Source organism: Zea mays, chromosome 7 (assembly GCF_902167145.1).
Source record: "Zea mays cultivar B73 chromosome 7, Zm-B73-REFERENCE-NAM-5.0, whole genome shotgun sequence".
NCBI lineage: Eukaryota > Viridiplantae > Streptophyta > Magnoliopsida > Poales > Poaceae > Zea > Zea mays.
The window spans coordinates 78,102,890-78,116,665 of NC_050102.1; the positions used below are offsets into that span (position 1 = coordinate 78,102,890).

A 13,776-nucleotide genomic window follows, 5' to 3' on the forward strand; every position below is an offset into this window, starting at 1 on the left:
AGTCTATTTTCGACAGCTAACCAACAGCCACCAAACGTACTAGGATTAATTTCGGTGGCCATGTGTCAGCCACCGAAAGTTTGTCTATTTTCCACGGCCGACGCTTGACCGCATACTGCCGCAAGTAATCCTGGTACCTTTAGCTGCTATCAGTTAGCAGCCAAAAATTAATTTGGCCACCAAAAATTCAGTTTTCCTATAGTGTCTCTTAGCCGTTGAGCACTAACACATTCACTAGTAGCTGGCTTCCGCACTCACTCGTACGCAAGTTAGCCATGACATATTCACTAGCTACCTTCATTCGTACGCTAGTTTGCTATCACACGTTCACTAGCTAGCTTCTGGACTCACTTGTACACAAGTTTACCGCACGGCTCAGCAACACGACCAGTAGCTAGAAACTCACCAACGCATTCTACACGACTCAACCGAGCACACGGCAGCATACACAAAACGTAATGGTGTGTTTGGTTTGTGAAATCACCTTATACTTCATAAGGTGATACATCATGAGCTAATCTCATAAATTTCAATGGAATCAACTCATTCCTCATGTATATACTATTTCTTAGCTTATGAGAAATGGAGTGGTGATGAATTAACTCATTCTATTCCACAAACCAAATGAAAAAAGTGAGGAGTAAGAATAAGATGGACAACTTTATTCCTCAAACCAGACACATCACAAGACATTATATCTAACAGCAAGTCAACTGGTCTATTTTTGTGCGCATTAATAAAAACTCGGTCGGGGAGAGAAAGACCATCCTCCCGGTATTAAATTCCGGTATTAAATTAAGAAGAGACCGAAATATGGTCCCGGCCGAGAAAATCCTCGAACTCTGGCCCCCATCACTAACGAGCCGTCACCGCTCACTCTACAACCGGTATTAAATTCCGGTATTAAATTAAGAAGAGACCGAAATATGGTCCCGGCCGAGAAAATCCTCGAACTCTGGCCCCCATCACTAACGAGCCGTCACCGCTCACTCTACAACGGCCCAGCCGGAGGGTGGCGCGCAGGACGTAACCCCCGAACCCTGGTCTATTTTTGTGCGCATTCATGGTCATGAGGAATGATTGCTGCGTCAAAAATGGTCGAAGACAAACTTAGTGCTTTACAAAGGTGATTTTTTTCCTTTTATCATGCATATAGAACATGAGACCACACTAACAAAAAAACTAGAGAAAGAAACAAACATCTACAAGCTTTACTTGTCAGCATTCTGAATTACTGTTCTAAAAAAATTAGTTTCCCGAAACGAACGATACTTAGCTTACAGAGACCTAAATCCAGAACAAATATTTGCAATGGATTGTACAACAGACAGTTATATTATGTTGTGTATACATGTTCATGCAGTGTTTACATGGCATCAGCTTGGTCACCAACGGGCATGTCATCAACATAGTTTGCTTGATGCTGGTTACCAGCATACAAGTTCCTTCGCCCACGATTGAGCCCATCTGTTCCCACCAAAAGAAAGGGACGTCAAAAGCTTCGCAGGAATCGACAAGATTCTCATATGTAAAATGTTGAACTCACGGCAGTAACAGGACCTGTACTATATGGGCATAAAATAAGAGAATGAGGGCACATGTGGCAACTATCATGCGCATCTCATTAAGGTTGACTAAAATTACGAGGGCAAATGTCATATCATGTGCATAAACCTATGATTAAAGGATCAAATAGATTAGTATTTACCACTTTCACCATCTGATGCCTCAGCAAGCCTTGCTATGGCGTCAATCAATGACTGTTCTTGCTCCTGCAGGCATTGAAAGTTAAGACGAAATGAATGCTTGTTCATAAGTTAACTCGTGCATGCTTGTTTACCTTCAGTGCTTTCTTTGCCTTTTCTACTTCCTGTGGATCAGGATTGCTAACGCTAAAAACTTTCTCCACCTACATGAGCAGATATAGCAGAAGAGAAGTGAAATGAAGTGCACAAGATCTGCAGTTCATTGTAATAATAAACATTCAACCTCTTTTATTAGGCTCTCAGTATGAAGGATATCAATGTCATCGGAACTTCTCTTGCCAACACCATTTTGTGGAGGTGGAAAATCTTTCCTAGACATGTTCTTCGGTAATCCTCTTCCTCTTCCAGAACCTGGCATGGGCCCACCGCGACCTGTTGGCTTCCTGACCCCACTACTTGGGGCACCTCGGCTGCGCAGATACACCACAGGGTCTATCCCAGAGTCATCCTCTTTCCATCTTATGTCTTCAGGTCCCATCTGTACTCAAGCAATTTTCACCAAAACTCCATCAAATTAAATGCTTTCATGAACACTAACCGATACTTCTTAACACAAAAGTGTGGACACTGAATGCATGGCCACATAATGCATTTGAAAGAAGCTAACAGGATAGGAGACACAAATGTTTGTGTATTGTCTGATAATAAGAAGCCAAGTTCCCGGGACGAAGGGATTGAGGAACGAGGACGCGGGTCAAGGATAGCTAATTTTTGGAAGCATGGAACGAAGGGGGTATGCCTCCTTGTATGGTTTATTCGACAACCAGAATGTGAACCATAAAATTTTGGAACGATAATGTGGAACGAGTTTCTCGAAACAACCTAGTAAATATTCATGTACAGAAAAAATAATTGAAAGCAATGTGAGCACAAGATTAACGATTTGTCCTTCATGTGGTATGAGCACATGATTAGCGATCGCTTCGTCTCAGTGCTTCGCCAGTCCTCCGACGGTCCGACCTCCGCTCCAACTCTCCAAGATCCTCGTGGTGCTCTACTTCCGCGACAACCCAACTTACGAAGGTACATGCCCCTTACCTGTGCTGGACGATGATCCATTTGACATCCCACTCGAGTGTGGATCATGTCCCGACCATGGTTCCATATGGTTCCTGTTCTCGATTGGGAACCACGATTGGGAACCACGTTCAACGGAACCCCATATGGTTCCACGTTCCCAGCTTCTTAGGTCTGATAATATATGTTATGTAAAACATGACATGACTTAATACATGATACTAGCCTGTTTTTATAATCTAACAATTTCTGAGATGCAGAATTACTGTCTTATTACTAAATTATGAGAAAATCAATGAACTGAATAAAAATCAGCCAATCACTACTAATCCACAAACCAGATAGCCACCAACAAGAATAATGCAGCAAACTACTGGCAGCTGACAAAGTTATTACTAGAATTTCAATGAGATTGCTTCAGATTAAACGGTTACAGCACCACCCATCAGCCACACATTTGCACAAGATATTGATACCATCACACCACAATCAGCTGCATATTATTGTGTCAACATTGTCTGGCCCAGTGTAAAATGTCGTCAAGGAAAACTACATTAAAAATGTTTCACAACAACAGGACCCAAAATTATGCTAATCTGGATGAACACCAACCATATCGAAAGCAAAATTTGGTAAATGGAAGGATGGCAATCTTTACAGTAATTAAAAAAACTCGACCTACAGGGGCTGGGGTAAGACCGCCCCCTGCGGCATTATATTAGGAAGAAGACCTCAGGCAGGTCGAGAAAACCCCCAAAACCCTGTCCCACCCATACACAGCGCGATAGCGGCACCGTAGCCCATGTGAGAACAACTGTGACGGGGACCCGACCTTAAACCTGGGCTTTGGCGTCAGACCCAGCTTGAAATTCGCTCTCATGGGCAGTTGAACTCAGGACCTAAAGTACTACTCAGACCACCTAACCAACTCAGCTGGAGGCTATTTCGCATCTTTACAGTCATTAACCAAATAAAAATCTGTTAGTTATTAAAATACAAGGCTACTGCAGTAGTATAAGTCTAGTATATCATTATACAATCAAGAGCCCCTTGCATGAGAATATGCTTACAAGAATTTCATAGAGATCTCAACCTTATATTCTGCTTCCAGATTGTATACTTCTCTTTATATATCCGTTTTAGTTGTCCATCAGCACAAGTCCATGCTGACACAACATATGGACGCGGGTGATTTGATTTAAGTCCGCAAATTTCTTCAAAGTAAGATTTACCTTCACACTCAAAATTGGTGTGACTACCATCTATAAAGATAGTTTTCTCAAAGCTAACGCTGCAAAACCAAGCCCTGTTTTCAAGTCGTCGACTAGTCGTCCGATCGGTCCTGGGAGCTCGACTTGGGGAGCTGGCTTGACTTTTCTGGCAAGTCGGGCGACTTGTCAACGACTGGAAATTCTCAGTCCACTAGTCGTCGACTTGGTCTAGCAAGTCGGCCGACTTGTGCCCCAGTTCAGCCCAAACAGCCCAAAGGCCCATTACACAACATATTTTCTTGATTTGGGAGAAAATGCAATGGATGATCTTGATTTGGGAGATATTTAGGGTATCTACTATCTAGTATCTATTTAGCTGCAGCAGCAGCTTAGCTATCTAATGGAGCTTATTTCCTTTCAAGTTTGAACTATAATTTTCTTGCTATTTGTTTTCCAATTTGAACTATATGGCTGTTATGACTTAGTTTATGACTTATCACTTATGTGGCTGATTTGGTTCAGTTTGAGACTTCAAATGAGGTAAGACTTGCTGTTTATTTCAGTTTCATTCAATTTCAGTCTTCAAATGAGGTAAAACATGCTCTTTCTTCATATATAAATGTTATATTGTCTATATGAAGCCATTATATAGACAAAACAACAACTATATTGGCAAGTCGGCGACTAGTCGACTGACTTATCGACTAGTCACCAAGTCGGTACCTTGTCGACTCGACTCGACTTATCGACTTGAAAACCTTGAAACCAAGTGATCCTAAACTACAGCTTGCCCATCCAGTGTCGAATTAAAAAACAAAAAGAATATAGGAAAGGAAGATATGAAAATGTCAAGTGACCAAAGCATTCTCATTATAAATAGCATATATGTACCTCTTTAAGATCAACCCACTCCCAGGTTTCATTTGCCGTATTAATGTCATAAACCAGCACATAAAGGCCCTGCAATGAATTTCCTAAGAAAGAGCTGGAGGCTTAAACGAGAAGTAACTACCCCAGTATAGTAAAACGCACCGTTTCAGCATTATAATCAGATATGACTGCTTCATAAAAACTATTATCTTCAGGCCACCGGCTCATCACTTTACGACCAACCAATGGATCGACATTCTGAGCTTGAGCTTCAGGAGCAGAACCACCTGGAAAATTCCTATTCATGTGTGGTCCTCTTCCACTAGGACCTGCTGAAGATGGCATAGGCTTGGCTGCAGAGCCACCTGGTACCTTCTGACCCTGAAAGTGCATGAACTTCAACCAAAGAACAAAAAAGAACACTGATAGAAAAAATAACTTGTTCAAATTATCTACTTACTGGTTTCGTCTTTTTGCCTTTAGGGACTGGGGGTACTGCTTTCCTAGCAGTTGAAGACGATGGCTGTGTTGGTGTAGCCAGCTGTTGTGAATGCATTGCAGGAGGTGCAGGTAAAGCAGGAACAGATTGAGATGTCTTTTGCCTCTTACGGCCAGAGGTGGTAGGACTTGGAACAGGGTCATGAATCGGTTGTGGGTTATTGGACATGCTTGCTTGAAGCCCTCCTGTTGATCTCCATTCCCTTAAATAAAAAAGCATCACAGATTTCGAATGCTGAAAACCAAGATAATGTGCATACTGTTACTACAAAAAAAAATGTGATTCGTGCTACCTTATGCTACATATAATATTATCGTTGTTGACTTTATTTAACAGCTCCCTGTGTGCTTTGTCAGATACTCTTAGTTCCTTCCTAAGTTCAGTCATGAGACCTTCCTTCTCCTGAGAAGGTTAGAGTTAAGTCAACTTTGAGAAATGACAACAAAATCATCAAACACCAAATAAACAGTGAACAGTTTAATGGTCTCAACCCATGTAATGGCATCAGACTGGGCTTTGAATGCACGAAGGACTGAACAATATGCTTCTTGCTCAAGTTGTTGAATTTGTGCTTCCATGTCAGTTGGTGCTCTAGCATATGAACCGGCAGGAACAATAGTTCTCCCATTACCACTAACACGTCCGCTGCCTCTGATACTCCTATGTGGAAGTTGTGGAAGATCATCATCAGTTCCTGCAACCAACAAAGAATTGAGGACGCAACATTTACTGACAACAGCAGCTTCAAAAAAATCCATGGTGCTAACAGAATACACAAATAGATCACATTTTAAACTGATCTTGCGAACAAGACAAATATACTTTGATGATTTAGAAATAACAGTTATATAGTGTTCATAACAAGAATACCTATCAGTTCTAGAGAGCAACTACTTTTGAATTCACATCACAAACTAATTCTGTGGAAACAAATTGAAGTGGTTCACACTTCCCTAAACACATTGGCAAATCTGCACCAGAAGTCATACTGTATAATATTTACACACCAAACCATTCAACCTTATCAGTTTATCCCAGTTCCCAAAACTAGATCAAATTGTAACAGTTACAACAAAGCAAATGAAGTTTTTCATGAATCGGGACTAGTGCAATATCCAAGGACTGAGACTCACTGCGATCAATAAAACAAAGGAATAGTGTGGTTTACTTCACCCCCTCACCTTCAAACCCGGTTGTTTTAACTTTTAACCCCCTCAACTTTATAAAATCAGACAAATAACCACCTAGATATTTTTAGTTGGCGTTTTTTATAACATGACATTGATTTAAGTGGCACCAGTTTTATCTTTTTCAATTCTACCTTCCACTAGTATCCAAATTTTATATAATTTTACACAAAGATTGATAATTAGATATTATACTTGCTCTATTTTTTCTATAATTTTATAAGTAGCGGCTTAATTACTAAAAATCAAAAACTATATAATAAGATATTAATATTTTTGTCCCTGATTCACTTCTTGTCTTATGAGACTAAAAATTGTACTAGAGCTAAATAATACTATTGCTAAACTAATAAAAAATTTATTGATTTTATTAAACAAGTTAAGTGGTTTTCTTTATAATTACTAACTAAATTAAATTTACATTTGTTTTTACAAACACCTAAAAACAGTAATAAAATGATCTCTAATTTTTACACAGACCTTCTTTTAGCCAAATTAACATATACAAATATTTTCAAAATTTTATGGCAACTTTAAATCTAGACTCATATAAAGTTGAGAAAAATTATGTAAATTATGGGTCTAGATTCGAAGTTCTCTAAAAAATAAAAACATTTGTGTATGTTAATTTAGCTAGGATAAGGTTTATGTAAAAAATTGAGGTCATTTTATTACTGTTTAGTAAGTTTTTATAAAAAAACAAATGTACAATCGATTTAGTTAGTAATTAGAAGAAAGATCACTTACCTTCCTTAATAATATCAACAAAAATTATAGTAGTTTAGTAATAGTATTGTTTAGCTATAGTAAATTTTTAACCTTTGAAGATAAAAATGAATCGGAGACAAAAAAATATTAAGTTCTTTTTATGTAGTTTTTATTTTTAGTAATTAATCTGTTACTTCTAAAATTTCAGAAAAATTAGAACGAATATAATATCTAATTGCCGATTTTTGTGTAAATTTATATAAATTTTGGATACTATAAGATGACATAACTAAAAAGACAAAACCGGTGCCACTTAAATTAGTGTCACGTCATTAAAACCGCTAACTAAAACTGCCCAGAGGGTTATTTGTTTGGTTTTATAAAGCTGAGTTAAACAACCAGTTTTAAAGGTGAAGAGATGAAGTAGACCACCCTCTAAACAAGGTTATTATAACGATAAAACGTTGAAACGCTCATAGGTGAAGTTTTGAGTTAAATGTTTAAACAACATAGGAAAAATACCAATATATCATAATTTCAGACAATAACATGAAGTTAAATACCAAAACAGATAGGTTAGTGGCTTACCAAAACTTCACCCATGAGCCAGATTGGACCTAAAAGTAACTAACAGACTAGGCCCAAAAATAGCTAATGGTCTAAAACACATGAAACACTGTGTTTTACAGTTTAGAACGCCAAAACGTGGTTTCAACCTCCAATTAGCGTTTTGACATTTAAACGTAGTTTAAACGTCATTTAAACATAGTTTAATAACACTGCCTCTAAAGGTCAGAGAGTTATGCGGACTTATTCCATTAAACAAATAAAGAAGTGAAGAAATCTCCAATATAGCAAAATGGTGCAATTTCTACCAAAAGTCAAGGCCTACAAAAAGCTTAAGAAATTAAAAAGCACCATATTTTTAACAGCATACTTCAGCTTATGTGACAGATTGGACACAGCTCACAACAATAAATAGGCTAAACAGCTGGATAGATTTTGTTAAATAAATCAAGAATCAAACAAAGACGAGGAACAAGATAGGTCATCGAAATTCAGTTGGTTGGCCCCTACGAAGTACTTGCATCAAATCACTTGGGCAGTGTTGGAATGTAAACTGCCGTAAAAAAAGAACTATTCGCAATGCCTCAGTCAATACATTGATGTAACTATTAAAAATCCATTTGTGGCATTCCTTCCAGAAATCTTAAATTCTTGTTTATAGGATATGCTAAGATAAAGCATAATAGTGATAATCACAAACAAATTCCCACAATATAGAGCAATAAGCAATATAACAAGACATCATCAGTTACCAGATTGGCAACCTCAGGTACTTCATTTTATCTGCAATCCCTTTATTACTCTGGCTATTTGGAGATGACATTATGATAGGTACTTATCATTCTTTCCAGAACATGAAAGCTAAAGAATCAGGCTCTAAGCTCAGGATATGACATTTATGACCCTAATCCTTAAGTTGTTATACATCTAAAGATTATGCAAACATGCTTTGGCTGCTAATCCAAAGACAAATGCTAAATGCACCTAAAAATTGTCATTTTTCAAACCCAGGTAGTAAACCTTAAGGGCCGTTTGGTGCAGCTCCTGGCAGCTCTGGATACGCCACTGTAGAACACTAGCACGAAGCTGGTGTAGCTACAAACCGTGGTTCCGCGACTCCTCTTTCTAGTTAACTTTTCGCCTCGGGAAGCAAAAGGCTCCTTGCTACAATAACATACAGTGGCTCTACAGTGAATGGGAGGAGGAATTCTCTAGCTGTCCAGAACAATTCAATGTTTATAAGAAAATGATAAATGAGGTTGAAACAGCGAAATTCACTCCATATGAAGGAAATCTTGCAGTTTTATTTGGCAGCTTGTGTTTAAGTAATCCCAAAAACTGAAAATTATACATAAACCCCCAAATCTGCCGACCATGAGAAACTCAATTCACTAATACAGAGACCAATATTCCTGAGCAAGAATTCACCACAACACCCAAGTTCCCACGATGTTTGGTTATTTTCCAAAACAGGTGAATTTCGCATAACTCTAACCCTAAAGCCCTCTTCATGTCAGGCAAGCTCAAACCCTAGCTCCCAAATCCATCCAATCACACCGAGGAAGCGACAATGTAGCCCACCCACCTTCACAGACAAGTAATTGGCATTCGCTAACAAGGAGATGAAGCAAGCAAAACCATAGCAGTAGAACCCCAAACCCTAAAAGGAGGCGGACACGAGCACGAGCTCCCCCGCACTCACCGCTGCTGTCAGAGGGCCCGTAGTCCATGACCGACCCTCGGCGGCAACTCCGCCAACCACCACCAACACCACCGGCAGTGCAACACGCTCGGGCACAGACGCGAACCTGAAAGAGCCGAACGAACAGGGGGTCAGCTCCCTCTGCCACGCCTGGGCTCGAGCTGCCGCCCCAAGGCCGCCAACCGGGCGGCGAAGGGTCAGCAAGCGCTCACCTGCGGCAGATGCGAGGGCTTGGCGGTGGACGGAATCCGGCGAGATTTGGAGAGGACGGGGGAGGGAGCTGTGCTGCTACTGCTCTGCTGCTATTGGTATGGTATCGGGCGCTCCGATTTCGGTCTAGAGTGAAAAATAGAGAGAGAGAGAAAGGAGAAAATCGTCGGACTTGAAGCGGCTGCATGCGGCAAACGTTGCTGGACCACTTAAGACACACTGTGTGTTAGCCGTCCGATTCAGCTCCTATCTGTTTGGTCTGGCCGTTGCCAAACGTGCAGCTTCTCCTCTAGCTTTTCCGTGTCGCGCTTTGTAGGGAAGTTAGCTCTTATTGGAACATTGACGAACACACTCCTCTCACTCGATGATTTCCACATCAACATATCAAAGATCGAAGACCCCAAAGATAAGCCCCACAAGCCGGGACCGAGGACGACGTCCATGCGAAGGCTCAAGTGCTCCTTTCGCTCCGGTGAGCCGAAGCGAAGACGATCGAAGGCTTCGGGGCTCGGATGACCAAGACTTCGAAGACCCTACGTCTTGACCTCCCTCAATGTAAAAAGGGGCCCATGTACAATCTGGCCCATATTGCAGGGGCCGCCCGTAGGTCGTCGTGTGGGCAGAGCGGGTCGGACCACGTCTGTAATGAAGCATGTTGTAATGACACGTTGTAACCCCCGTGAGGGAATATTATTGGGATAAACTAGGTAGCTGAGGATCTAATTGTCCTTGACAGGGCTGGGCGGTCCCTCGGTTACTTATAAATACCCCTGCACTATGCCAATGCGGGGGACAGAAAAAAAAACATTGTTGCCCTAACGCTTTGTGTTAGTGACATCAAACTGTTCTCCATTCTTTCACCATTGAATTTTGTTGTCCCTGGATTAACAAGTTCCAAAATTTGGCACCCACCGTTCGTGCTACAACAAAGCATCCCTGCGATGGCCCCCAAGAGAGCAAATTCAAAGGTCGTCGCTTCCATCACCCAATGCATCATGAGCTAACAAGTCGTTGTTGCATCATCTGTAGTGGACCACACCACCATGGCCAAATTCTTCATACTTTGCCTTCAAATATGTGTGACAAATCCAGTTGTTCGTGTTCCCTACAAAGATACGGTTTAACTAAGGTGATGTTAATCTCTACTTGTACCATATTGCACTCGGTTTGCTTGGGGGTGTCATTTTAGGGTTAGTTTTTTGCTATTTGCTAGACAGATTTAAGGGTTAGAACACATTGCCCTGTGTTTCTGCTACAATTACTTTACACATTTATCGTTTGTTTAGGGTTTCAACCGTATGACATACCAACAATTAGTAGTAGTTGCAGTTATTTGTGTGTCAGTAGCTGAGCCACTTCATGTCAAAATATGTTAAGTTAGATTGTGTCCATGGCATCATATACTAACGACCTAAATCCACGTCAGATGGATTCGGCAAACTCCATAGCCGACAAGGCAATTGGAAGAATGCAAGAGATATCGGACAAGATCTTTTCCGTAGCCTGGGAAACAATCCATCTAGGACAAGGTTTGACCTCGTTTGATGCTACAAAGCTGCATGTAGCATTGGAGGACATAGCGTGCATGCTGGAGCAAGACTCTCTGGTGTTCCAAGAGTATTTGGACAAGGTGAACAACGATAACAACCATATTGACGACGACTACATGCCCTCCGAGTTGTCCTCACCAACCCCTATTGAAGCACACCTTAATGAAGAATGAGACTTCGCCAAGCACTTTGAAAACATGTGGGTGTTGAATATGACTTAGTCTCATAGTGGAAATGGGGGAAATGGGGGAGCGGTCGATGGTGGCAAATGGGGGAGCGGTTGATGGTGGCAGCTCATGTTAACATGGGATGTAGTCTTGGCTAAGCTACCTCGCCCAGAGGGCCTCCACACTGACTTAGAATCCTTACGGTTGCTTTATCCTAAGTATGTTTTGTGAAAGCCTCATAGTGGATCCCTAGCCATTCACCTTTGAAGTGAATGTGAGACACGCAAACCCAGGCTAGAAGGGATACACAACTTGTAGGTAAAGTTGTACCAGCTCTGTAGAGTGTATAAACTGATATATCAGTCGTACTTACGGTTATGAATGGCCTAGAACCTCACATGATAATTGAACTTGAAGATGGAGATTAAATCATGGTTTCCTTTTGGATTCAAGTGTTCACTTAAGTGTTTTTCTTAAGTGGTTTTGAGATGATGAGTAATGATACTTATTAGTTGGGTATTGGGAATTGCTCACCCTTAGTAAATATGTGTTGCTAATAAAAGTTTGGCCAACTAAAATGTTAACCGCATTACCTCTCAGCATATCCTTCCTAATTTGCATCTTTCCCCTTCTTGCTGAGCTCCCACCGTATGTGTGCTCACCCTTGCTTAATTTTTATCAGAAGGGTGGGAAGAAGGCTTTGAGGAAGGCATTGACAAGTTCTAGATCTAGCAATGTGTCGGTCATCTTCCTGTGGGAGATCACCCATGAGAACTATTGAGCTGTGATGGAATAATGTTTGAGACAATTTTGTCGTTTGAGTTGTAATAAGTACTCTACTCTTATTTATGTTTCGAGCATTGTCTATTGATATTTTACATTTGTGACATCAACATATGTGTGGAAATGGATCCTAGCACACATATGCTATGCATTCGGTTTTGCTCCTAAAACCGGGTGTGACAGAAGTGGTATCAGAATAGTGTTGACCCTAGGTCACTAGATTAGCTAGAAATGGAAAGCCAAGTCTATTCAAAACTTGTTCTATTTTGCTCTTACCAAAATTTATCCTATATATTGGCTTATCCCTTTTCTCTTCACTCATCTAAAATGTTTTCTCTTTCGATCAGATGGCTATCACTAGGAAGACTGCCCACAAGAGCACTGGTGGACGCATCCACATCAGCACTAGTGTCTTTCCACCACCTTCTCCACCTAAGGTTAGACCTTCTCGCATCACCGTGGACGACATCTGGAAGGCTTTGATGAGGATCGAATTCCCGAAGTTTTAGAATGAGGAGGAGCCTGCAACACCATGAATTTGGGGGTTTAAAATTTCTTCTCTAGATGCCTACCAAATTTAGGTGTTACCCTTTGTCTCTCTCTCCCTTTTCCTTTTGAGTAGAATTAGGTTAATTAAGTGAGGGATTAATTATTTATTTTGTCAAAACTATGTGAGTCATGAATTGTTGCATCATGTTGAGCCTAAATTATTCTTTTGTTTGATGCACATGTTTAAAATTATTTGAATTTGGTTTGGTGTTTGAATTTGATTGGAATCCCTAGAGAAAATAAAAAATAAAAAGCATTAGAAATTCCATGGAAAAAAGAAAAGACCATTTCGACCCAACTATCCCAAACCGGCTGTGGCAGAACCTCCCAAGTTATTGGGCCCACATGCACCTATCCTCGTCTCAAAGACCTCAGACGACTATGCATGTGCACCGGATAAGTTAACATGATTCGTCCAAGTGTCCCAAGGACCTCGGATAAACCACTTACAACCAGGATCGCAAGATTAAGTAAACACAAATCACACGCCAACATTTGCAGTGGAATTTCTTTATTACAAAAAGTTACAAGTTACAAGAAAATTTACATTATATTTATCGGAGTGATTACAAAAGTGATTCAAAGAAATATACTTTGAAATGTTATAAATTATTTATAATTTTGAAATATATGCTAGCTCAATGACAATCCTCAATAAGAAGTATAGAAGAGCTACTTTAACCTATAAGAAGGTCGAGCCCACCGGCACTTAGCACCATCAACAACAGCACATATCTAGTACCTGCAACAACATGGGTTCGAAAACCCTGAGTACAAAGTGTACTTTCGCAAGTCTTACCTGTCTAAGGAAAAAGACTCTCAAGGATATGCTAGCTTTTGGGAATCAAGGTAGAGCTTATCAAGATTCAAAGACTCTTTTTGCAGAAAAGCTTACTAGTAGTGGATCCTTATGCCAAAATTTTACTTCACATGTTAAGTACTTTTCCAGAATCTAGATTTGCCTAATCTAGAGCATTCACTTGTCCTGGT

The 13,776-nt window shown here is 40.4% G+C and overlaps 1 protein-coding gene across 3 annotated transcripts; it reads right to left on the reverse strand.

The window, feature by feature from the left end:
- Window positions 1-1,110: 1,110 nt before the first annotated feature.
- Window positions 1,111-9,953, reverse strand: LOC100125653 (r-interacting factor 1). Of its 3 annotated transcripts, XM_008652541.3 has the most exons (11): window positions 9,740-9,953; window positions 9,528-9,633; window positions 5,855-6,057; window positions 5,656-5,765; window positions 5,325-5,565; window positions 5,027-5,245; window positions 4,886-4,954; window positions 1,990-2,244; window positions 1,841-1,909; window positions 1,709-1,772; window positions 1,111-1,467 (listed from the first exon to the last, which is right to left on the reverse strand). In XM_008652541.3, exons 2-11 carry the CDS (start codon window positions 9,553-9,555, stop codon window positions 1,367-1,369), a joined length of 1,359 nt encoding a protein of 452 aa, XP_008650763.1. In that variant the 5' UTR covers window positions 9,556-9,633; window positions 9,740-9,953; the 3' UTR covers window positions 1,111-1,366. The 3 variants fall into 3 exon arrangements, with proteins under 3 accessions (XP_008650763.1, XP_008650764.1, NP_001106054.1); XM_008652542.3 differs by lacking the exon at window positions 4,886-4,954; NM_001112584.1 differs by lacking the exon at window positions 9,740-9,953 and having other exon boundaries at window positions 1,367-1,467; window positions 9,528-9,555.
- Between the last annotated feature and the right edge of the window lie 3,823 nt (window positions 9,954-13,776).